General features: G+C 38.5%; 1 protein-coding gene across 7 annotated transcripts in view; it reads right to left on the reverse strand.

Moving 5' to 3' along the window:
- Positions 1-2,328: 2,328 nt before the first annotated feature.
- CDIN1 (CDAN1 interacting nuclease 1) overlaps positions 2,329-23,613 on the reverse strand; it is a 127,695-nt gene continuing 106,410 nt past the window's right edge. For 6 of the 7 annotated variants that reach the window (XM_064460155.1, XM_064460163.1, XM_064460158.1 and 3 more), the window contains 2 exons: positions 5,126-5,277; positions 2,329-4,330 (listed from right to left, as the gene is read on the reverse strand). In XM_064460155.1, coding sequence (XP_064316225.1) covers positions 5,142-5,277 — 136 coding nt within the window. In that variant the 3' untranslated portion in view covers positions 2,329-4,330; positions 5,126-5,141. The remainder of the gene's footprint in view (positions 4,331-5,125; positions 5,278-23,613) is intronic. The other variant, XM_064460156.1, reaches the window with a different exon arrangement.

Below are 23,613 nucleotides of genomic sequence, written 5' to 3' on the forward strand. Positions count from 1 at the left end.
AGGCTGCAAGTAATTTATGCAAATCTCATGCACTCCAGTAACATAATATCAATGCAAGTAGCTGAACGGTGTAAGCTGCAACTCTAAGTCAAGAAATCCTTACAAAAATAGGGCATCAAAATGAAGTCTTTTTATTACGTGGAAAAGTTTTCAAGAAGTCTTTTGAAGCTCTTTGATCCAGCTTTGAAATAATTTTGGTAGATTACTATTGTACAAAACCCGTAATTTATAGTAGCTGACCTAAGCTGCTCTTTGTATAACGGCCATATACGAAACAATAGCAGGAAAGTGAAAAACGCAGGGGGAACTAAAACTGCTCTGTTTATTATTTAGCTCATAATTACATCTTCCTTATTTAATCTTTTGAATCCTGGCATGTTCTTAATAATACAGGTTCAAATAATATTTACTATACACAGGAGAGTTAGTTTTGAGTAATGCATTTAGACTATCCAAACTTTGTGTAACTTGTGACCTTTCCCTAACCTAAGCGAGGCCTATTTTATACAGATCGTACTAGATAGACGGTTTCTCTATAAATGGTGAGGTTGCTGCCAAGCTCCCATTGTTAGCTAGTTCATTTTTCAACAGGCACGCTCTAGGTTCCTACCACACCACTGTACGGAGCAAGCCCTTGAGGTTTTCTTCTTTTATCAATGTAATAAAACAGCTATTTCTGAATAACCTGCAAATCTGCAACAAATGACCCTTTGTGACTTAGAATAACATGATAGGAGAATTTGTTTTGTTGGGGTGGTTTTTTTTTTTTTAAGGCAGCCTATTTTATTCCTTCTATTTTATTCCATGCTTGAGTAGCATTTGCGTTAACAATTTATAATCTCATCCTCAAAATAACAAAAGCATGTTTCTAACAACTGTTACTCTCGCTCCGCGCTCACTGTCTAACTGCAGAAGACTCCCTCAGAAGCCATCTAAATAGCGAGACTACTTTGGCTGACGTAAAAGGAAGACTCGTGTTCTAATGCTGTGTACTTTTTGTTGACCCTTGGGGAGGCGCAATCAGCTCTGGTAAATAAACAACCTGTAGGATGTGCAAACTTTTGCCAGAACGACTGTGGTTTGAGAACGGGGAGCCAGCCACCTTTTCCCTTCTGAGCCAAGTAGACTGTGGCACAGGAGGAAAGCTAAACCGCCGACTTCAACAGACCGTCTCGCGGAGCGCAGTGCAAGCGAGGCACCACCTTGCACGAAGGAAGTCTCCTTAATGGAAGAGGCTGCTGTAACAGCTAAACTCCTAACGCTGGCTATGCCTATTTTCTAGGATGCACTCAACTTAGTTTGCTGTACAACTCTGCTCTCAAGGTAGGAGTGATTACACCGCACTAGTGCTCTGCTCTGCGACCATTCCCGGTCTGCAGAAACGACCCACGTTTCAAACCGAGAGAACGATGAAGAGCATCACGATGCTTGGCCACTACAAAGCAGTGCGGCCTCTGCCTGGTACCTAAAGCTGCTATTTAAATTTGAGAAAGAGCAAAATGGCTTGAGATGGTGGGTCAGCCCAAATGTGTACAGAATTGGAAACAGCCACTCTTCACACGTAGTATCAGAAACAGAAGCAGGCAGTAGAAGACATAGGACAGACTTTTCCAAGGGAAAACAAGGGCAGATGGGAGGATACTCAATAAATAACTGTGAAATGGTTAAAAAGGATGGAAAATGGAAAGGGGAGGATTTGAAGGCAAATGGAAAGAGCCATGAATAGTCTTCCACAGTAGTCTAGATGGTGGAGAAATCAAAAAAGCAAATACCAGGAAAGAATTACATGTCTGAATGAGTGAATATAACAAATTAGGATGAAAATTCTTAACGAACTATCAGCCCCATTCATGTGATAAAACAGTAATGAGGTAGGCACAGTAAGCCATTTGGTCCTTCTTCTTCAGCTTTAAAGCAGAAGTTTTATTCTGCTCTGAGATGGCTTTAGGGAAAGACTATTAAGATCATACTAATATTGTGTCCCCAGAATGTAGGCATGGTAAAAAAATGTTTTCTGTTTATACTAGAGTGTGACCCACGATTGTGCTGTTCCTCCTGTACAAGGAAGTTTTACTTCCCTGTTCAACACAATTACACCAATTCCTAAAGCTCAGAACAGGCCTTATTACAGTGCTTGTAAGAGCAGATGCTTGGCAAGTCTATATATGCCAGTGAGAACATCATTCAGTTTTATGCACACTTCTGTTTTCTAGCCTGGCATAATTCATTAGCACACTCTGTAGAGCACTCCATAAAACTGGATTTGGCTGTAATATTAAGGTTCTGTTGACAACAGCGTTATTTAAGAAAACAAAACCAACAAACAACGCATAAACAAACAGTAGTCTCTTCTCTTTAATATTAAAGTTGATGTTTACATCTGATTGATAGAGAAAATACACAAATGAGGGTTTTTTTTTTTAAGATACAAGTAGGAAAAGCAACGTAGTATTCATTTTGTTAAATGCTGAAAGCAGAACGTTAAAATAAGTGACACAGCGTAATTTTTTGTGGTGGCAAAGCTTGTTCGATGTCATGTAATGAAATTAGTACAGTATGTACACTTCGGTGGCTTATTTCATCCTTGTTCTAACAGAAAGGTTCTTAAAGGAGGCCATATATAAAGATGAGGTCAAAGCTTTGATTAAAGACAGCTGTACTGCTTTCCAACCTGTTATGTCACAGCATTAGGTAGAGGAATAAATAAACAAATACAAGCCTAACCTGATTTATCTGTGTGTCCCCACATAAATTTGTTTAATGTAAAAACAAATAAAGCAAAGCTTTGATGGAGGTTGAGCAGAATTTTCAACATCTGTGCAGATAAATTTAATTTATTCAAAAAGAAAAAGCAGCATTAGTGCATCATGTAAAAGCTGATTTAAATGATTTCATACAACAGAAAGCATATGCACTAGCTAAAACAAATTCAGTTTGCCCTTAAAACCCATTTCACTCAGAGAACCATTACCTCTGAATTTTCTACTACGATAACGTTCAGCTAGTTCTTCTTTTCTTATTCTCTTCTCGATTCTACATATTCCACTAACCTAAACCACCGTTAAAAGTCCCAGGGGCAGCAACACCCTAACTGCAGCTTCTGTGTAGCATCAGGAAGGTACGCTTCCCAGATTGCTTCTGTGTATCTTTACGGACAGATCCTTAAAGCTGGTCAGGTAAAGTCAGCTAAGCACGATACTTTCAACAGTTGAACATAAATGAGTTACAGGCGTTTGAATATTTTTTTTAAAAAAAAATCTTTCCACTATAACGCATTCAAAGCCAAGAAAGAAATCTCTGTGCAACAACAACTCACTGGAGTGGAGCTATACTAGCTTACCTCTGCAGCTAGGGACAGAGTACTACAAAGACTAGGTATTTTTTCCCTGAAAATTAAAGATTAGCCAAAATGATAAACTCCTGTCTGTAACTTAACAAAAAGTGTTAAAGCGAGAACTAAGAGTTTTTTAAAAAATACTGCGCATGCATCTGAAAACTATAGCTGAAAAAAACCGGAATAGGATTAATACCTTTTCCTTTAACTCAAGGCAAGACTGTAAAAAGTCTGCATGTGATTTTTGAAATCATGCAGGCGCACGAAGTATCACCTCAACTGAAAAAGATGATGAATATGGGCTGTAATGTTTTAAAGACCCTTTCCTTATGGAAGAGGTTATCACTTGTGCTTCAGGGAGACTGTTATCACACCTTTAATTCTACAACAGAACCCATACCTCTGCTTAAGTTCTCTGAAAATCTGAAGACGGTGGGCATACATGCAAAGCTCTCACTGACTTTTTAAAATATTATTTTGTCCTTTCCTGAGTGCCAGTTAGCAAAGAAAAGGGTATTAAAGAGTGTCAAGCCCAGTAAGCTGCTGTCATTAAGAAACCTCCGAGAGCACAGAGCTGAGGCCCAATGCTAACCCCTCCGAGTGGTGATGAGGATGGAAATAGGATGAGACTGGACCCAAAACATGAAGGAGGGCTAACGCCCACCTCAGTGTACCTCTGACCTTGGGGGTTCCAACAAGAGAAAAACAATGCCCCTACAAGAATACATAAATACGCAGGAAACTGATGCCCATTTGTGTGCTTTGTTTGCCTTGTGGAACCGACCCAGCGTGAAGCGCTGTTTTAGCTTTTTTTTGCTCTCTTCCTTGAAAATCAGGACGGTGATCTCCTTCAGCAGTAACCCACATAGAGGGCTCCTGCACATTGCTCTTTCGGACTCCAGTACACCAGAAAATTTCATGTTACAGTACCTACTGGGGTCAAGACAGATTCCTTCCTTAAAGTCAGTTAAGAGAAAAATTCCTAGGTATGGATTCCCCGGGGGGTGGGGAGGAAAAGACAAAACACAAGTTATTTCTGAGACACTAAACTACTTATTACAAAACCCACAAAACTAACGCCAGACTTCAAAGGGTTCATATATATAAAATAGATCCTCGTTCTTCACTTTCACCCCCCCCCCCCCCCCCAAAAAAATCCCCTTAGATTGTTTTTTAATTCTTAACTTGGGACTCCATTGTTGCTTTTAGCAATCAGAGAGCAATGACACACATATACCAATTATTCTCTCAAAAATCTGGCTATTTACTGCAACAGCCAGAAATTATATGATCCTGTCTTACCACTTGGCCTTCACGAGCTGTGCTTTATATTGTTTTAAGCCCCAGAATAAGCGTCTTTACGAATTTTCCACATCAGCGCAGGTGTTTCGGTCAGATCACCAGCATTGAATAAACTTGTGAGTGGAACCATAAAAAAGCCACTTATTTTTTAAAGGTGACTCTAACAGGGATAAGACCTGAAAGTTGCACCTTTCAGCCTCTGCATTTTTGTCTTTGTTTAGAATGCTAGAAGAAGCCATCCGGAAGGAAGGAAGATTGTGAGTATCTAGAAACTGGCTGTTTGACAGAGACAGAAACGCTGATAATGAGTGGGTTGTGTCTGTCTTTTTTGGCTGATCACAAGAGAGGTCTGAAGCAAAACAGAAACTCTTGAGATGTTTGTGTAAAGAGGCAGTAGCATAAGGGCGGGCAGCAGGAGTTCAGCTGAAGTTCAGGGCAGATGCTGCCATTAGTTTACACTGCAGGAAAGTAAAATTGCTTCCGGATTTACCTCTTCCTCCTAACATCAGCGCTGAGCCATGCTGTGTCGCAGCGTCACGATGTCAGTAGGAAAGCAGTCTTTTAGCAGGATACCACGTTCGCGATGGCAGTCCAGCTCTTCAATAAATCCATACCAGTAGATGACTAATCCAGGGCCAAATCTATCAAGCAAAAAGGAAAATGCACTTACATGATGGTGCAAGGTGAACTTTAACTCCCCACCTCTGCGATTCCAACACAAGTAAATAAGTTAATTTCACTGCAAAACTGGAGCGAGTATTTGACCTCCATTTCGTTTTCAAATTTTAATCAAGGTTGAATTGATATGTGTCATTAATACCTGATTCCACGAACAAAAAGGCTATTTAGAGACTCAAAGAATCCACATCAGAGTTTTGTTTCTTCCTTTGAATACTCTGCACGTACCAGTAAAAAAAAAATCTATGCCTTAAAATTGCATAACATTTAGTAATTTCGATACATACAGACGTCTGTCTCGCCGCGCACTCTGCTTTTTCATATTTGGGTGCGCCGGCATTAAAAATACAGGGGTTTATGGAAGTCCCAGTTCATGCAAATTATAATACCATGAAGATAACAATGAAGCCTTAAAATATAATATTTACAATGAGCTGTTGTCCGGGTGATTATTAACGTTAAGCACAACTCAGAAAGAAATAGAAAGCTTCTGTGGTAATGGCTCTGAAATGTGCCTCAGGAATTCCTCAAATATCGCTAACTCTGACTGATCCCCACCAGGCAATCTCAGGAAGTAGCCCCATGGACTATTTTACCCATCAGGAAGTTCAGACCTTCAGGCTGGGTTCATAAAGAAGTAATCACTATCAATCACTGTGTACTGCGATATGTTTTGCACATCAGTTTCACGTTTTTCCTACTGAGAGCACTTAATTAAAGGGCAGCACTACTTTTGGTGTAGTGTTGCAGGAATTTTACAGTGAAATCATAAATTATGAATGTTGGGTTAGTAAAAGGATGTCTAAAAACAGAACTGCTTTCTATAGTCTAACATTACAGCAGTCTGTACAACATTAGGCCAAAAAGCTTTTTCTTTCCTTGATTTATTATATGCTGTAGTGAACTTGCCAAAAACAACAGTGCAGGATGAGCTGTTAGATACCGTCTGTACAAGAAAAAGTTCAATAGAATGTCATGTAATGGTTTATATGCAGAGCCGTGCTCAGGACTCAACCAATATGGTAGCCAATTTTTGTTAATGTTTAATTACAATAAAAATGTGTTGGGGGGGGGATGCACGGTAACCTCAACGTCCACTTAGCAGACAATACAAGCGCTCAAAACCATGGGTAGTGCCAGACCGGCTTCATTAGGATGGTTTCTTTCCAACAATGGAGGGAAAACTCTATTTGATGTGCTCATGCAATGGAACAGGCATCAAAGGAAGAAGAAACCCCCGTGGCTTCCTCCTGCAGTTTCAATTAGATACGGTAGTCTTTTGCCCAAAACTGCTGCACAGCGTTGTAACGTTTTGGTTTATGGCTACTACTCTTCAACCTAGGAGCGGCCGCAGTTTAGTGGCAGAGTAAATTACCCCTCAGCACAGCTAGGCAACACTGGCAAATGTCCTTTTTGCAACTGAAAGATGGTATTTGAAAGTGGCACGGTTAAAACTCTGACGAATCCAGCTATACTAGGTAACATATTCAAACATGTTTAGCACTGAATAAAGCTCAGATTAAAAAGTGGCTCACACGGAAGAATGATGCTGCCTACACCCAATTCCTGAGTTTTTTTGTGGCTGGCCCAACAGCTTCAGCCTCTATGGTCTCTGAGGACTTTTCTCCGTTTGCCTTTGCTGAAGTTCACGTGGGGCCGAGACATGCAGGACCCCACCGCGGCGAAGAGGCCAGCTAGCCTGGCGGTAGCAAGGAGCGAACGGCAAGCGAAGCCAGGGACTGATGCTCACTGCCTCTCTCCAGAGGCAGTAATTTGCTGGTGCGGGACGGGCCTATTTTTGTTATTTCACAGACCACGTATCTGTTCCCACATCAACCACACACAAAAAAGGGATAATTGGATGGGGATGTACTTATGTACAAACCAAAGTTATTTTAAAAGCAAAAAACCCCAGAAGATAGGGAGCGGACCTTGTATTTCTAAGGGGCTATTTTATGCAAGGCAGAAGCTATGAAATGTACACAAGTACTTACACATTACGAGCGCGCGTGCCAGGTAAAATCTTCAAGTGCTAATGAGCAGCTGCTCAGCCCAAGTTTTGAAAGGCTCATTTTGCCCTCTGTGAATCCCCTATCCACCATAAAATGCATGGGGCACTGTGCTTAAGTAATTTATTAAATTATTTTTTAAAATTGTCATTTTTAATAAAATTAGCATTTCGAGACACCTCAAAAGGCTAATCTATGTCTGCCTAGCAAATCATCACAGCTCAAGCACTGTTTTTCAGCAATATTTTGTGCTCAAAAATTATGTTCAGAAATGCCAAATTTGATGATAAAATTTTTATACAAGAACATGTACATACTGTTAATTGCAGGAGCAAGTACATCTTTAGCATGAAAACATCCATCGATCCCGCTTTTGACTGCGTTATTATAGCAAAACTATCTGCCCTGTGCTGCCTAGGTTGCACTTTTTTCCACTATACTGTGTTATTCCTTCGATTGTAGTTCTGTATCACAAAGCCCATATGTATGATCACATAAAAAACCATATCATACTTTTGTTTAAAAACACTTAAGTGCAGTACTTAAGACCAAAATTAACTTGTTGGCACATTAAGCATTTGCCACTATCAAGAACTCCTGCTGCTAAGTGCTAATTTCTCTCTCATTAACGCCCAGAGTTGGCAAATCACAAACAATGCCACTGGTTAATTACTGCTGCCTTAATTTGAAAAGACACTTAACCTTTTTGTGTAAGGGGATGAGGTAGGGAAGTGTAACCTAGAAGAATTATCCTTTTTAATTTGACTGCTTCTAAAGTGCAGATATGACACCATGGAGAACGAAACTCTGTGAATTACAAAGGAAAGCTAGAAATTTATTTCTGCATCGGTTGTAACATTTAACAAGTTAGTGACTAACCCCGGTTTACAAAGGAGCACAAACTAAAATGACAGAATGCTTACTTAGTATGGCTATGGAAAGGGGACTCGTTTAGTAGTTGTGAGGAGGAAAAAAAACAACTTTGCATGAACCCAATGGTTCTAACACGGTATAGATACAGCATGCAATATAGGCCAGGTTATCCCATTTTGTACAAAAGACACACTGGAAAAAGTTTAAGCTTAAAACATAAAGCAAGCTTAGAACGTAACAAACTATGGATTCCTATGGATTTTGTTCTTGCTCAGAAAAATTGCACACATCCCTAAATGTGTGCTTACCTTGTGTTTTTCCTCCCGTCTTTAGTTCTTAGCCTGAAAAACTTAGGTGTGAAGGAGCGTGGCCAAAAGTTATACAAAACTGTAGTTTTACCTATTCCAGTGAAACTATTACTTTTTGAACTTTACATGGAGTTTCTTTTTAAAGCTGAAAAGAAATCCAAGTTACTGAGGTTTGATTAATTCCATGCAGTAAAAATAGAATAAACAGGAAATACAGAGGCAAGCTTCCTTCAGAATATAATAAACATAGCAAGTGAAAATTGTCCACGCAGGTTGCATGTTTAGTTAAAAATCAACCGATAAATATGGTAGTTATTGTTATATAAATCCCGGTTTCGTCATTGTCTAGTCTTGACATTAGAAGTTGTGGCTACAAGGCAGCCAAAGCGAATCAAGCTGCGCTTCAGTGAGGGGTCGGCGTGCCAGAAGTGCCAAAAAGGAGGCAGGCGGGCTTATGACCCCATGGCAAGGCAAGAAGAGAGTAGGATTACAAAAGCCCATGGATTGGTTTAGGCCTAATTTAGGCTTGATACAGAAGACTAAATTTAGCCTAAGTACTAAGGGCAGCAGATGGTGTCTTTCAGAGAATCTACTGAAGGATTTGAGATAGATGCTGGACATAATAAAATATAGTTTTACTTAAATATAGTTACAGGCTCAACAGTGCTTTAGATAAAACTTATATCTGATCATACTATGCTAAATAAGTCAGCTTTGCACTAATTCAAGCGCGTTCAGAGGATCTTTTGTACTGGTTTAATGATACCAATTCTGAAAGAAACCCATAGTTAAGGGACTATATATTCTACACTGATAATCCCGGGACACTGGGCTTTGTTCTCAGAAAGGAGTTTCACAGAGAGATGCTGAAAAGCCAGGAGGATAAAACTCAGATAACCCAAAGCCAAATGGTTCTTCTTAAATAAAACAAACAAAAAACCAAAAAATTTCACATCTTCGTATAGGCCAAGGGATCACTTAAGAAATCAAAGGGAAAGAAAAAGCTAAGTAAAATGTGAATCTGGGTTTAACTTGCCCTCCAGTTGAACTAGTTTTGTGCTAGAAAAGAAAAAAGACTTTTATTTATTTATCAAAGTGGCCTAGTAGGCTCACACATATTCTACTTCACTTCAAGAGAAACTACTTTCTAGTAATGTCTTTTCTTCTGGAATGTCTGTGTGGGGTCCATGCTAGCTTCTAAGGATTTGCCTAGACATGTGGCTGTTGCGAGTGGATTTTTTCACCATCAAAAAGCCTTGCATGTGGTTTTATGAAAAATGCATTTTCAACACACTGCTCGATACTGAGCAGAAATGTAAAACATCTTGCAATTGCTTTAAAATAAATGTTCACTTTATTTATTCTTACTCTTATTTGTTATAGATGGGTTGTATGCATCACAGCATAACGTAAATAATTTTGATTCCAAGAGACTCTCATAATGAAACGCTGGCGTATGCATTAATATCTCTAATATGCATGTACTTAAGCAAAGATTTTATCAAACAAATTAATGTGAGCATTTGCATTATACAAAAGCATAACAGTCTACCTGGCTGGTGTTTTTAATTATGAAGGCCACATCTAAAGGTGTCTTTGAAGGACTGCATTCTGGTTCCTTGCTTTTTAATGTCAGATCAATAACAGTGTCAGCTAAAAAGCTGGCTTGGTTTCCTTGTTTTTCTTTTTAAATATCAAGCGAATGAGAGCATTACCGCTTGTACATACCCTGGGAAAAGGGAATTACAAAAATTCACAAATAGACTGCTACATTCTAGGTTCATTTAACATAGCTCTTGAGAATCACAGTTGTGAGCAAACTGGTTTTATCTGTAGTACTAATAAATCTTGAAGATATCATAATTAACCCCACCTCCCCAGTCATATCTAGTAAGTTTAGTGTTTAAGGACTCACAACGTTTTATTTTAGTGTACTTGTAGAAGTCTCATTTGTGTCAGCGGAGGGAATTTAGATATTAGCAGGGCTAGGCTAGTAGGCAACAACTTCAGACCACGTTTTCAGGTAAGGTCAATTGGCATCAGTCACCCAACTTCCTTATGTCTAGACCAGTTTACTACTGCTGATGACACAGTGTTATATATCTTGGCAAACATTTAATAGCCACTGCTCAGAAACTGACTTTGATTAGCAAGAAATTTTCCATTTAAGCAGCTACCACAAGCGTAGTTCAGCAGAGTTTATAACAAGCTATTTCTGCTACTGTTCATTTATACAGAGTTTTAAAACGAAATAAAGGTACTTGTGCATAAAGACAGTGCATTTTAAAAACTCTGAATACAATTTAAAGATAATGGTGGGGCTTTATTATCCCTGTCGCTTTTAAAATCCTCCACACACTTTTGTGATTCAGTGACACATGCCCCGCCCCCCCCCCCCCCCCCCCCCCCCCCCCCCCGATTTAAAGAAAAGATGTGTTTAAGGCATTACACAGCACCTTATTTCTTGGATTTCACCAGCTCTGGTTGAAAGACAGAAAAAAATTCCAATACTTAGTAAAAACAAGTAACTGAATGATATATCTTGCTTTAAAAATGTGATCCTTAACCTGTGACTCAGGAGGCTACAAAATTTTTGGGCCCAACTTCCTTAAGCTACTTAATATTGTCTTCTGGCGGTAGCAACTGCTTGCAAATTTGGATCAGGATAAAGCTTAACAAGTTCTGATCACATATTTTTAAACATAATAGGAAACTCGTCCATGGCACTAGCAAGCATTATATCAAGCCTCATACACAGAATTTATTAGCATATTATGTCTCAGGGATCCAGGCATACAGTTTATGCTGCTTAAGGTAAAATTAAGCAAGTAAAACCTAATCTGCTTTAAGCTTTGATGTTACCACAGTAGTTGGGGGAAGTCTTACTTTTACTGAAGACAAGGAAAAAAATGGAGGTCTATTAATATTCTGAGACTCCCATTTCCAAGGAGGTTTTGACTCAAAAGTGGGAATTTCTTTTGGGCTGAGAAAAGTAGGCATTTCCATGAATGCCAGACATTGATGAGGATGACAGCTGATGAGGAAGGCAGAGTTGTCAGGTGAAAAAAAGGTGGATGGCAACTAATATCAGGCCTCTGTCTCTATAGTCACACCTCTTTTGGATATGATTAAATCTTAATGAGCTTTTTTTTCTTATACTGTCTTTTTATCTCTGCAAAGAGACTGTTAAGGCATCAATCAAATAGCAGCACTTCATCAGGCTTATAATATGATCTAATTGCTTTTGGCATTTGGAGAAATAAAAACAAATCAAGTGATATTTATGTGGATATAAGAGACCATTTAAAATATTTTAGAATTTTGCATAGAGCAATTTTAAAATGCGTATTAATAGAATGCTCCAAAACTGTGCAAGTCACTGTCATTAAACTATTATAAATACAATATAACTTTTAGCTGCATAATACATTTTTAATAAACAAACTGTCGAAACACATTATTCACTTACACTTATTCATTCAGATCTGAGTACTGTTCTCCAGGCAAATAAAGGATTTTTATAATCCTCAATGACAAGTTAGGGTTTTAAAAAAAAATATAGTTCTCATGGAAATTAACTTTTAAAAGCTATGATTAAATAACATTAAGGTTACACTAATTTACAAGGATCAAGGCTTTCTAAGTGAAGACCGATGCCGTGAGAAAGAAAACACACGCTGACTCAAGGCAGCTTGTCGTTACGACACGAGTCTTGAGGGAACTTTGAATTTCTCAAGCTTTGTTGGTTCATGCCCTAATATTGAAACACGTGATTTTGTTGTTTATTAATAGTATTCCAGATGCTCATCTCTCAAAGTGGCTGTGTGTACTCAAGGTGAAACATTTTTTTTTTTTTTTTTCAGTCTCAGCATCTTCAAAATCAGGTAGGTGCTTTGCACATCAGGCTGTAAGGTTTTGTGCTGTAAAGCGAGACTGTAAGGTGCCCCTTATACCTGCGTTGCAGGATTGGGCTGATGTGCTGAGAATTAACACGGTACTCACATCAACATTTGTGAAAAGAAATTGCCAATCCTCATACTGCTGGACTGTTTCACGGAAATTATGGCCAAAGGTGTCTTTGGTTTTAGTGAAGATCGCTTGGGTATGGGTTTTGGACAACCACGCATTTAAGCTGCCTGGGAAGTTGCTTCCAGCATCTATCTAAAAGGGATAACAGACAAGTGTTCCAGGTACCTTACTTAGTAGTTTGGCGATCTGTCCTCGTTTTCCTGAACTGTAAGAACCTCACATCACTTAACCATCTCAATACAGGGCAAAGTGACTTCAGGCACCCTGAAGATCATGGGCGTAACTAAGCAAAATCAGCTCAACCAAAAAATCTCAATCTGAAATGCACAATGTAAGAAAGATTTCTGCGTCTTCTCTTTCAGAAGGTTCATAAATTCCTTTCTGATGGAGAGAGTCGAATATTCTACGTTAGCTGTTCCATCTACATATTTGTCTTTTGTAATTCAGGGTTAGCACATTGCTTTACTGTACCTCTGCAAGTCCATTAATGCGTTCCTGTTCAAAGCAGCAATGCCCTTCCACCCCGTAAATGCAATTTGATGACTAGTTTATTAAAGCTATGCTACTTCTGTTTAACTTGTGCTATTTGTCTTTACCAGTTAAGACACTGCAAGAATGTTGCTATCCTTTGAAAAGGCGGGGAGAAAAGGTGATTGTTTGCATTACAGAATTATTCCATATATTGTCGCTGGAAGCAATACTTTCTGATTAAACCCAGACAAAGAACGGTGCTTCCTGAGGTACTTGCTTGTTACCCGGTTTCCCTGAGAAAACCTTATGCCATTAATTCATTCTCCAGAGACTGTCGACGCAAGGCTGCTATTGTTTGATTCTGCACATTTGAAGCTGTGGATCAGTGTTGAGAGGAGTTACTGAGGTTATTTCAAACATTTTGTTAAACTCACGGCAGCCCTCCCAAAGGAATGCTTGGCTGCAAACAACCTCTTATCCCGGGTGACGGAAAACATGAGAAAAGCCTTTGAGTACAGTCAGATTGAGGTCCGGGCAGCCATAAGTGCTGGTCAACTCATGTTGCCATTAGGTGATTAATAGTGGTTTATTTTTAGGGCTGGAAGTAACAGGCCATCCTAAGGTCAGTGCAAGATGATATCTGAATAATCTGTGAGGGCCTCATACGTTGCAGCAATCCTTTCCGTGCGGCAGTTTTTCTGGTGACAGCGCTTGCCGCTGTGATAGGGGATGCCAAAAGTGCATTTAACGGGGGACACAGGACTGCTCTCACAGCAATTTATTTTTGTTTAATAATTATTGTCAAATAGAACTAAACTAATTGGAAAAGTTGTTCAGCAAATTTTGATAGCAAAAACGCTGATAAATAAATGCACTATATACCTGTGTGTTTAGCATTTGCTGAGTATAAATCTTGGAGCCAGCATTAAAGCTACCTGAAGACATTTTGAATGAATTATTAGACAATTCCGTATCTCCGAACCCTTATAGACAAATATACAATAAAACAAACAATGTAACAAATGAATTAACAAATGGAGGACAGCTCGTTTGGGCTTCCAACTTCCCAGATCAGAGAATTAGTCCAAGACTGGATAGTAAATCACACTGAGTATCTTGACACAACGTTGCTCAGCAGTTAACTGCCAAACACACTATTGTGCACAACTGACAGGCAGACATATTTTATGTATGATGCTGTACTTAAATTTACGGTCTCTCAAAGTGTAAGCCACCTATCCATATTAAGCAGGGAACAGATGAAAAAGGAAGTACTGTCTGCTGCCCATTACTGTGGCACCTGATGCCCACCCAGAAGGAAAGCAAACACCTCCTCTGACCTGGAATCTTGTTGCTGCCTTTGGAATCTGCTGGCAAACTCTAATTGTGTCTGGCATTCACTCCTTTCATTACGAATCCGTCACTTGGGCCTAACGCCTGAGGCTCTTCAGCTTGTCTCCCAGTCCATACATATACCCACTATCTGTACAATCCAAGTTGGCCTTGCCCCACTTCGTGCTGGAAAACAATTTTTAGTTGTTATTCAGAAAAAGAGCGCATCCGGAGATATATGTCTTAAGGAGCAACTTGCATCCCCTGCAAAACATCCAGTCTCTCAGAAGACAACAACAACAGTTCACATGGTTTTAGGCGGAGACTCTTCTAGAGACCTTAGGAGACCATCAAGGCAATTTGTAGAGTTGTTACATTCATTATTAGATCAAATAAGTGCATAACTGGGGATGTGCAAAGAAATCTACTTCCCTTTTCCACGAGGAACAGCTTTTTGCCTTCTGTCTCCTTCACTTTAAATATATACACACACACTCTTTATTTGTATCTATCAGCCAAACACAGCTCTGCTGCATGTACCTTCTGAAAAATTCATAATGCTATTTAGATTCATTTACAAGTTATTCTTTCTTAGTATATACGAACGCTAGAAACAATTCAATTTCAACTTTCTTAGCTTACGATGCACTGAACCTCTCTGGGCTCACGGTTAAGGTATAGAATTGTGTTCAGAAGGAAGAATACAAATGTACGTTGCCACGTAAGGGAGCCTAGAAGGAGGGAGAGGAAGAATCAGAGGAAAATGCTATCACTTGTGAAGGTTTAAAAGCAACAGCAGATTAGTCAAGATAGCCAGTGACATATTACAATTCATGCCTGATGAGAACTGAGCCAGAAGTCTGCAACATGATAAAATCACATTATGATGAATATTTTCCCTCATATAAGAACATGTTGAAAGTAGCGGAGCACAAGTTGGACTCCGTATTCCTGTGGGTTGTTGTTTTTTTTGATCTTTGCCTTGCAATTGCTAGATTGATCTTGTGTCAAGTCCCTTACTCTATATATGGCATTTACATGTTAGCTGTTCCCAAAGATGGTATGAAGGTTATTATCCCAATAGCCACGAGGTCTGTGTGTTAAATATAGAAAAATCCTTTTAGGCAAATTCAAAACAAACTGAGAGTGACTATAGGCGTTTTTTCCAAAAGTCAGTATAATATAATCAGTATTAAAAAACTACCTGTACTATTCAATTGGAAGATACCATAAAAACTGCTGTATTGAAATGGGATCAGTGGGCAAGATATTCATAAAACCCATGCAAAATGTTGCAATATGAACATTATGTGTGATACAAAGATTTTTCTCAGTTTTTGCTGGGTTAGGTGCCTGGTAACCGTAACTGTTAAAAGTTTTTCATATTTTAATAAAACACAAAGGAAGAAAAAAAAAAATCCCTTAAGCATAAAACTTCTAGTACTGAACAATCTTTTTGCCTTAACTGTTTCTCTTACTCAGTTTTATTTTATATGCAGTGTATTTTATAAAAGAACATCGTTGGCTGGCAGTCTTCTGCAGGCATCAAAGATAGCACCAGCAGTCTCTTTTCAAATGAAATAGAAAAACTATGAGTTACTGAGCTGCTAGTCCTATTCAGTCCTGCTCCCTTTAAGACAAAAGCAAAACTAATAGGAAAGAAAAGCAACAAAAAGAAGAAAAATAATGCAACACAGCTTTTACCTCCAAAGATAAATTAAGCTTGCAAGTAAGCAGCTTGGAACATCACGAACAGTCAAACACCAACCAGTTTTACCCGCGTTCCTGAGACTTGGCTAACTTCCACCTGAGCACAGTTACCTTCTTATTTTTTGGTTCTTACATCGCCTGAAAGCTCAGAGTAAGTACATTAAGTGATAAGATCAGTATCTGTTGTGAGCAGCTGTCTTTCCCTCTCTCCTGTCAGCCAAAAATTGCATGGACTTTTTTGTTTCTTATTTACTTTTTTAAAGTGCTCATTTTCTGGTGTTCTCTCTGTGCGTGTGATTGCAATGCCAAAGCATGCCATACGTTTGAAACGTAATGAAGGACAGAGGTTAAAAATGGCTCCTGAATGCCATGGTTGCTGTGCTCTTGCAGGAGCCTCCTGAGAAAGCTGTCTCTCACACAAAGCCACTTGTCACGAACAGCCATAATGCAGCTTAAGGAGAGGCGCTGACATAAGGTTTCCATCTGCTCCAACCTGAGCACAGATCACTGAATATGCTGGAGATGGGAATGACACCTTCAACTTGAACTAAGTAACGGAAGTCCAATATAGACGACAAAAGATAGTCAGGCTATTTTTCCTGCTGGTCCCCTCAGTTTATAGCACTCTCTCGAAAGAGGGGGGTTTCCCCGTCTGGTCACGCTAGACCATTGTTAGCGGGAAGGCAAAAAAGAAAAGAACCGAACCCAAAAGGAAAAAAAAAAAAGAGAAAATTAGTGTCAATATACAAGCAGGAAGGGAGAACAACTGCACCTCATTAAATTAAACAGTCAGTGAACATTTAGGCCATTCGAACTACTTCATTCTACTTCTAGGATCTCTCCATACCAACCCCTGACTTTTGCCAAAGATTTGAAAATTTTTCACTGCTCCTTTGAGGCATCAAGTTTTTTATAAGTTAGTTTTCCTACACTTGAGGTAACATTTACACATAGTTTTAAATAACTGAATTGACTTAGAGGTAGGCCTGTGCACAACAGACTAGTACACCTTAGTTAGATATTACATATTACTACATGCCAACACAAATACCCTTAGCAAGTCTGGCACCACCTTCCTTGAGAATGAGATAAATCGGCAACGGGATTTGGAGCTTTTCAGCACCAAGCCTTTGCTGTGTGGGTTTCCTCTAACGGCAAAGTTGCTTCCATCAGCTACTGAGATGCAAACTGACTGGTTATCACTTGAAATAGCGTGGTATATTCTGTCCTGGTTACAAAAACCAGCTACCAGGTCAAAAAAACCAGCTGCCTCGTGCTCCTCCTCCCATCAGAAGTATCTGAAGAGGAAGATGTATAAATGGACACGGGCACATACATTTTTTCCTCAGGCCTCCCTAGGCCTAAAGCACTCAGATGAACTGGCAAAGGAAAACTTGCACTGCTCATACAGGTATTGTATTTTTGCTGAGGGTAAATAGGACTTCCACTTAGAGACTGGAATATCTCTCCCTCTCCACAACTGCTAAGCCCACATTAACATTTTTAAAAGCTATTTCTAAAGCCATACCAATAGATTAAGCATTATTTTTAGTTAAGTTCAAAGAGAAGAAAGAGTACAGCTTTGCCTGCTTTACCTGATTTCACTATGGCAACAGCAGAAAAATGGTAAATTCAGGAGATTAAGAGAGTTATACTTCCAGCTGAACCAGCAAAAATGAGAATTAAAAATTAATTTATAATTTCTTGATTACCTACAGGCACTTTTGAACCATTGTTTAATTAAAAAAAAAAAAGCAAGTCAGACCTCATATAAAATGACAGAAATGGCATAGAGCAGTATAGAACAGCTTCTATTTGCTTAAGTAATGTTTCCACTTTAATGTATTTATTTTCTCTCATTTGCTTAACACTGCCAATATTTAGTACTGTGCAAATTTATGGAAATCTGACTTTAAAGAGCTTAGTGGTACTGAGCGATTTTTAATTTTTTTTATATACTTATTCTGAAGTGACTTGATGAGTTTCTGGAATAAATGAAATGTAACTGAGTAGCATGTAATGATGGCTTGTGACATGCTGTGAGGTAATATAGGCAGTAACGTGTCATCATTGTTGGTAAAATAAGCTTACTGGTTTTACACTGGTTTGCTTTGCACAAAGGTCAGTCCCACGACTATAAAAAAGTATGGACAAAACCTGATAGATTTGTAAACTTTTTCCATGGGCATTTAAGGACAATTGTGCATTTGCACAGTACCTTGCTTATATATTGCAGGAGTGGGGAGATTGTCTAATATTTATGTTTAAGGAATGCAAACTGTATTTCACTTTTTAGAAAACAAAACAAACCCAAACCAGATACTATATTTGGATTGCTACTGTGTAAATACGTAATAAACAAAACCTAATAAAAGAGCTGATGTGGTGACAGTAAAGGAAAACTTTTGCCTTGTTGACATCACTGCCTGGCAGCCATGACCAATCTTAGAATGTTTGTTGTCTTAAATAGTAAAGAACCAGAAACTAAAACAAACAATTTTTTTAGCCAGTGTTTAAGTTACCCACTTTTTCTTTTTACTGCAGAGAGCTATTCTGACTTTTGTACATGATCTTCAATTTAACTAACGTGCCTAAAATATTGCTACAGCTCTCTTCAAATCTACACATAGATATACAGCCTGTAATAAAGAAATCATCTTTCCCTTTGCTTTCTCACAGGAAGAAGGAATCAATCTGTGTAAGAGTTAATCAGTAAAGGGACACAAAGTGATGCAGCTAAGGAAAGGGCAAAATAATCGTACGAAGCACTGGGAGAGAGATTTTCCATAGAAGTCTAGAAATATTGCATGTCCTTAAAGACTTGATTAGCGCTCATCTGGAAACTGTAGACAGGTCATTCAAGAAAGACATATTTAATAACCAGATATGGAGCAAGGCTACCGCCATGTCCAGGGAAATGAACAGTTGCTCATAGGAATGACTAGATGAGTTTGGCCTTTCCAGCCTAGGAGAGCAAAGGCTGAGAAGAGGTGTAATTGTCCTCCACCAACGTATCAGGGAGACCAATGCCCTGGGTCTAGAAAAAACTTCCAGTGAGGGCACTGGGACCACAACACCTTAAACGCTTTTAAAATCCCACTTGGTAAGCTGAACAAACAGGTTATAAGACACGGTGTTTATGATAGCTGGGGACGAGACACAATGACAGTGTCTTACATATTTCTAAACGCAGTACATTAATAACACAAAATACTCTCCCAAGCAATTTGAAATCATATCACCACCACTAACAAAATCAAAGACAGACCCAAATGCTTTTTCCCTACCTGAGGAACAAAGATGAATGCCTGTATAAGAAAGTTATTCAGAATGCAGGAAGGTAGGATTAAAAGGAATGTCATTTTCAAACGAGCAACATGAATCTGAACCATTGTTTATTTGCCCACAGACATAGCTTAATAATTTAGTTTTCATAAATAATAAGGGACTGTCTGATTCTTAGCAAAGGTAATCTCTTCAAATTGCAAAGGTTCTCTAGTCTTGGAAGATAAATACATAAAAACAAGCAAACTTTTCTAATTGAAGAAGTCTATATAACTTTTCTAATGTCTCTTTTTGTTTTTACAACCTGTACACACAACCTCAAGCTCTTCTGGTTCAAGCTCTTCTGGTTGCCTAATCCTCAAGCCTAGAGCAAAGCAAACAATCAAAGACCTGTAGAAAGAAACAAAAACGACCAAACCTCAGAAATCTGAGAAATAGCCTCATCACTACTTCCCTGTCCTAGTTTTCAAGGAAAAAATATTTTATTATCTGTTAAGCAATACCCATATCACTCACACACTCCATTGTTTTTTTTGTTTAACTAATTTCTGGATTCCTCTTAAGGTTCTGGTTGTAATGTACATAGCTCATAAAAGGTTCCTGGGACCAGATGACCGTCTACTCACCCCTGACCCACCCGGAGAAGTGAACTCAATATGGACACTGCAGTTCATAAAAGCCCAGAGCAAATCTAATGGTAAGTGAAAGCATGAAATTCTCAGTGGAGAATTTTTACCTGTAAACCAACTTTCTGGCAGAGGCAAGTGTGACAGGTGGGCTGCCTGCGCATGCAGCGTAATGCAATGCCTGCCATCTCCAGCAAACTCGCCCGCAGTAAAAATGGCTGAATAGGGCTGAACATTTCTGCTTACAAATAGAGCTTAACAGTAAACCTGAACAAAGCAATAGCAACTGAATCAAATGTGACAGCAAAACCCCCACTTTATGCACACACTTTATTACAGTTCTTAACTTTGTGTTTGTATAGCTAGTGAATTTATGCTTCAGCACGTCTAAAACTGAATTACAGAGACATGCAGAGTGGTAATTTTCTTTACAGCCACCTACCGACTGAATGAGTCAAAAAGAGGGCGATTATTCCAGAAAAAAAGAGTGTGCATTCAAGTCTCTTGTCTTCCCTGTCCAGTCACTTAAAGAATTAAAATATTTCCTGTAAGGATGAGCCATAAATTTGAAATTAGTTTCAAAGCATGAAGAAAGAACTACCTCTATCTACTTCCATATGCTGCTTCAAGCAAGAATCTTTTTCATATAACACATGTTTTTGGGCTACTTAAAGGAAAAATAAGAAGCATAAGAGACGAAAAAAGTTTACAGAACATACTGTCACAGTGGATTTAGTCTTTGTGAAGACAAAAATGTAAAAGCTAAGTGAAGCAGGAGTGTAGTGTGAAACATCTGGACAACGATTAAAATAAAAATCCAAGAAGCATTACGTTAGAAAAGCAGACAGTTAAGCCACAGTCCTCATTCAGCATTAACCGGCACTTGCCAACAAACTTGCAGTAAAGGCTGATGATGAATAAGCAGGTACTAAATGATGACACCTAAATGTTCACCCAATCTCAGAAATATCAATGGTCTAAGATAAGTTCTATGAGGAGCATGCAGCCACCTTTTCTGACTTCGTAAATAGGGCTAAGTCAAATGTTACTGGTTCTTAGGATTTTTCCATAAAACGAGAGAAACAAGTTCAACAATTTTAGTGTGCTATCAGACAGGTGAGTTTAAATATGAACCTCTTAATTTAAATTAAGTATTTTAGCTTGATATATAGTTTAGCTTTTTCGACGACTAAAAAGATAAACAATTGATGAACTGTAACATTAAATGCCAGTTTTAAAAATATTAATTGGAAGTAGTGAGCAAACTTGTTTTGGGATATTCCTGACTTATTACTCTATGTTAAAAAGATCATCTTTAAACATATTTTTTTTTGTCTTGCCCAAAGACTAATTATTACAATGCTACCTTTACAGTAAGTGAAGGGTAAATATTTGGCTCTCAAGAATAGTCTTATGGGAAATGTGTATTATGTTTACTGTTATTTGATGATGAAATGTCAACAGACTAAAATATTTCTATAATAAATTATTCCATTCAATAAAAGCATCAATAGTTTGCCTGGTTTTAAAATACAATTTCACTATAATGCATTGAAAGAAATAGCACTAATGTAAAAGCCCTGCCATGTGCATTAGTCCATATTAAACCGCAGCCCCATAGTCCCCGCCTTAGCATACCGTTAAAGGTCTGACAAACCCACAGCTACACGGCAATTCAGAGATCAGACTAAAAATCTGTACGTACCACTTTGTCCCCAGACATAATAATTCACTGACTGTGTTAAGCATAGGCCAATAACTGAATTCCCTGTCTTTGTAGGTTTAATATAAAAGCATTACAATAGACAGCATCTTAAAAAAAGAGTGCCTAATGTTAAGGCCATTGTGCGTACACGCACGTATGTTGCGTAAAACTGTTTATATACGTGGTCTTTTTTCAAACCGTGTGGGGGGCAAAATGGTTTTGATTACTTCATTAAAACACAAATAAAGAAATATTGACCATTCAGTCAAGAGTTGCAGCCATTGGACTGTGTGATAGGGACCTTCCAAATATAATTGAAGAAAATGTATTTCATAAATAATGCTCTGCTCACTAAGGCAAAGATAGTCAGAAGTTCACAGGATGCAATACGAAAAAGCAAGGTGGTCAGCATGATGACAAGGAAAGTTTTGCAATAGTTCAAAATGAAGAAAAAACATTAATGGAAAAAAAATTACTCTTTCCTTGATGTATAATCTTGTTTACTACTTCTGATTTTTACCCCCGTTTTCAAGCATCCCATCTCATTCATGACTCCCTTCCATGAATGCAAGGTTAACAGATGCACTGAAATCTCTCACGACACTAAAGCGTCTCACAGTCGTGTAATTTCTGGCATACATTATGATCCGTACTTAATGGATCCTCTGTTCTTATGCCATTTTGATTATATCAGCATGTATTTTAGTCATTGATCAGCAACTCCATTTGTCTTTCATATCACAATGTGACATCAATACAAGAAACAGGATGAGATGCAAACAAAATGATACAAAATTACTAAATAATAGTTGACCATGAATTATATTTGTGGTGCACGACTTGTCAGTACCGGATTTAACAGGAGGTAACAAAAACTTCTTTGTACACTCCCAGAAATTCAGTAAAAGTAAGAAAAAAGCTGCCTTCAGAGTAAGAAAAAAATTGCAATTACCAGCCGCTAAGCACATCTGAGGATTATTGGTCTTTCTTACTAAGAAGTCAGGGATGGTCATTAAATGCCTCCTCCTAGTTACTGTTATCAGTGACTTGGTGATCTCAGGAGGATCTCTAGTGAACAGCGCTTCTGATAAAACCCTGCTGTAACAGGCGTGCTCTCAGAATCCAGCTTGGCCCCAGGAAGTTACTCTTCCAGTTGTTATTCCCAACTGTACAGACACCAGAGAAGCGGTGCCGAACACACTGTACCACTGTTCGGCTGAGCAAAATCTGAAGCCTCAACCCTTAACATTCAATTTGACATCAGACTATAAATGAAGAGTTTTAACGCAGAGGTTACCACAACAAAGGAACTCAACTATGTTTTGCTTTAGCAACCTTAAAATTTAGTCATCTTTGATCAAAATGAAACACTTGAAATTTCTGAAGAAGGAATTTTTCATTTTTAGTTTGCTGAAATATATTTCAGCAGTAAATGGCATTCCCCGCCCCCTGCCCGCTCCTTTCTTTTAACATGTTGGAACGTGGTTAGACTCCCTCAACTCTAGTGACGTACTACAAAAAAAAAAAAGGAGCGACAACAGCCATCCACATTAAATGCAGTGGGTTGCAGGACCACAGTTCTTGTTTTGTTACAAATTACATGAAAGAAAACATTTCAAGTTCACCCAAATAATTGATATATTCTCAGCCGAACTGAAGCAGACGTTTCACTTTGACTTCTGGAGCAGAAATATTGGAACTTACAAAAACTTTGTTCTCTGTCCAAAACCGCCCCAACAGCCAAGAAAAAAATTCCTAAACAAATTTTCTGGAGTGACAATGACTATTTTTAAATAAAGAAAAGAAAAATACTAGAAGAAATCAAAGAAACAGGTCATTTTGATATCTGATAACCAAAAGGAATGTTTTGGCATACATGGATTTATCTCCACTGCAGTCTGATGAAGCTTTTCAGTTTTTTAGTACTTGCTTATCTTTGTTAATACACTCA

The sequence above is a fragment of the Phalacrocorax carbo genome, chromosome 9 (assembly GCF_963921805.1).
Source record: "Phalacrocorax carbo chromosome 9, bPhaCar2.1, whole genome shotgun sequence".
Classification (NCBI taxonomy): domain Eukaryota; kingdom Metazoa; phylum Chordata; class Aves; order Suliformes; family Phalacrocoracidae; genus Phalacrocorax; species Phalacrocorax carbo.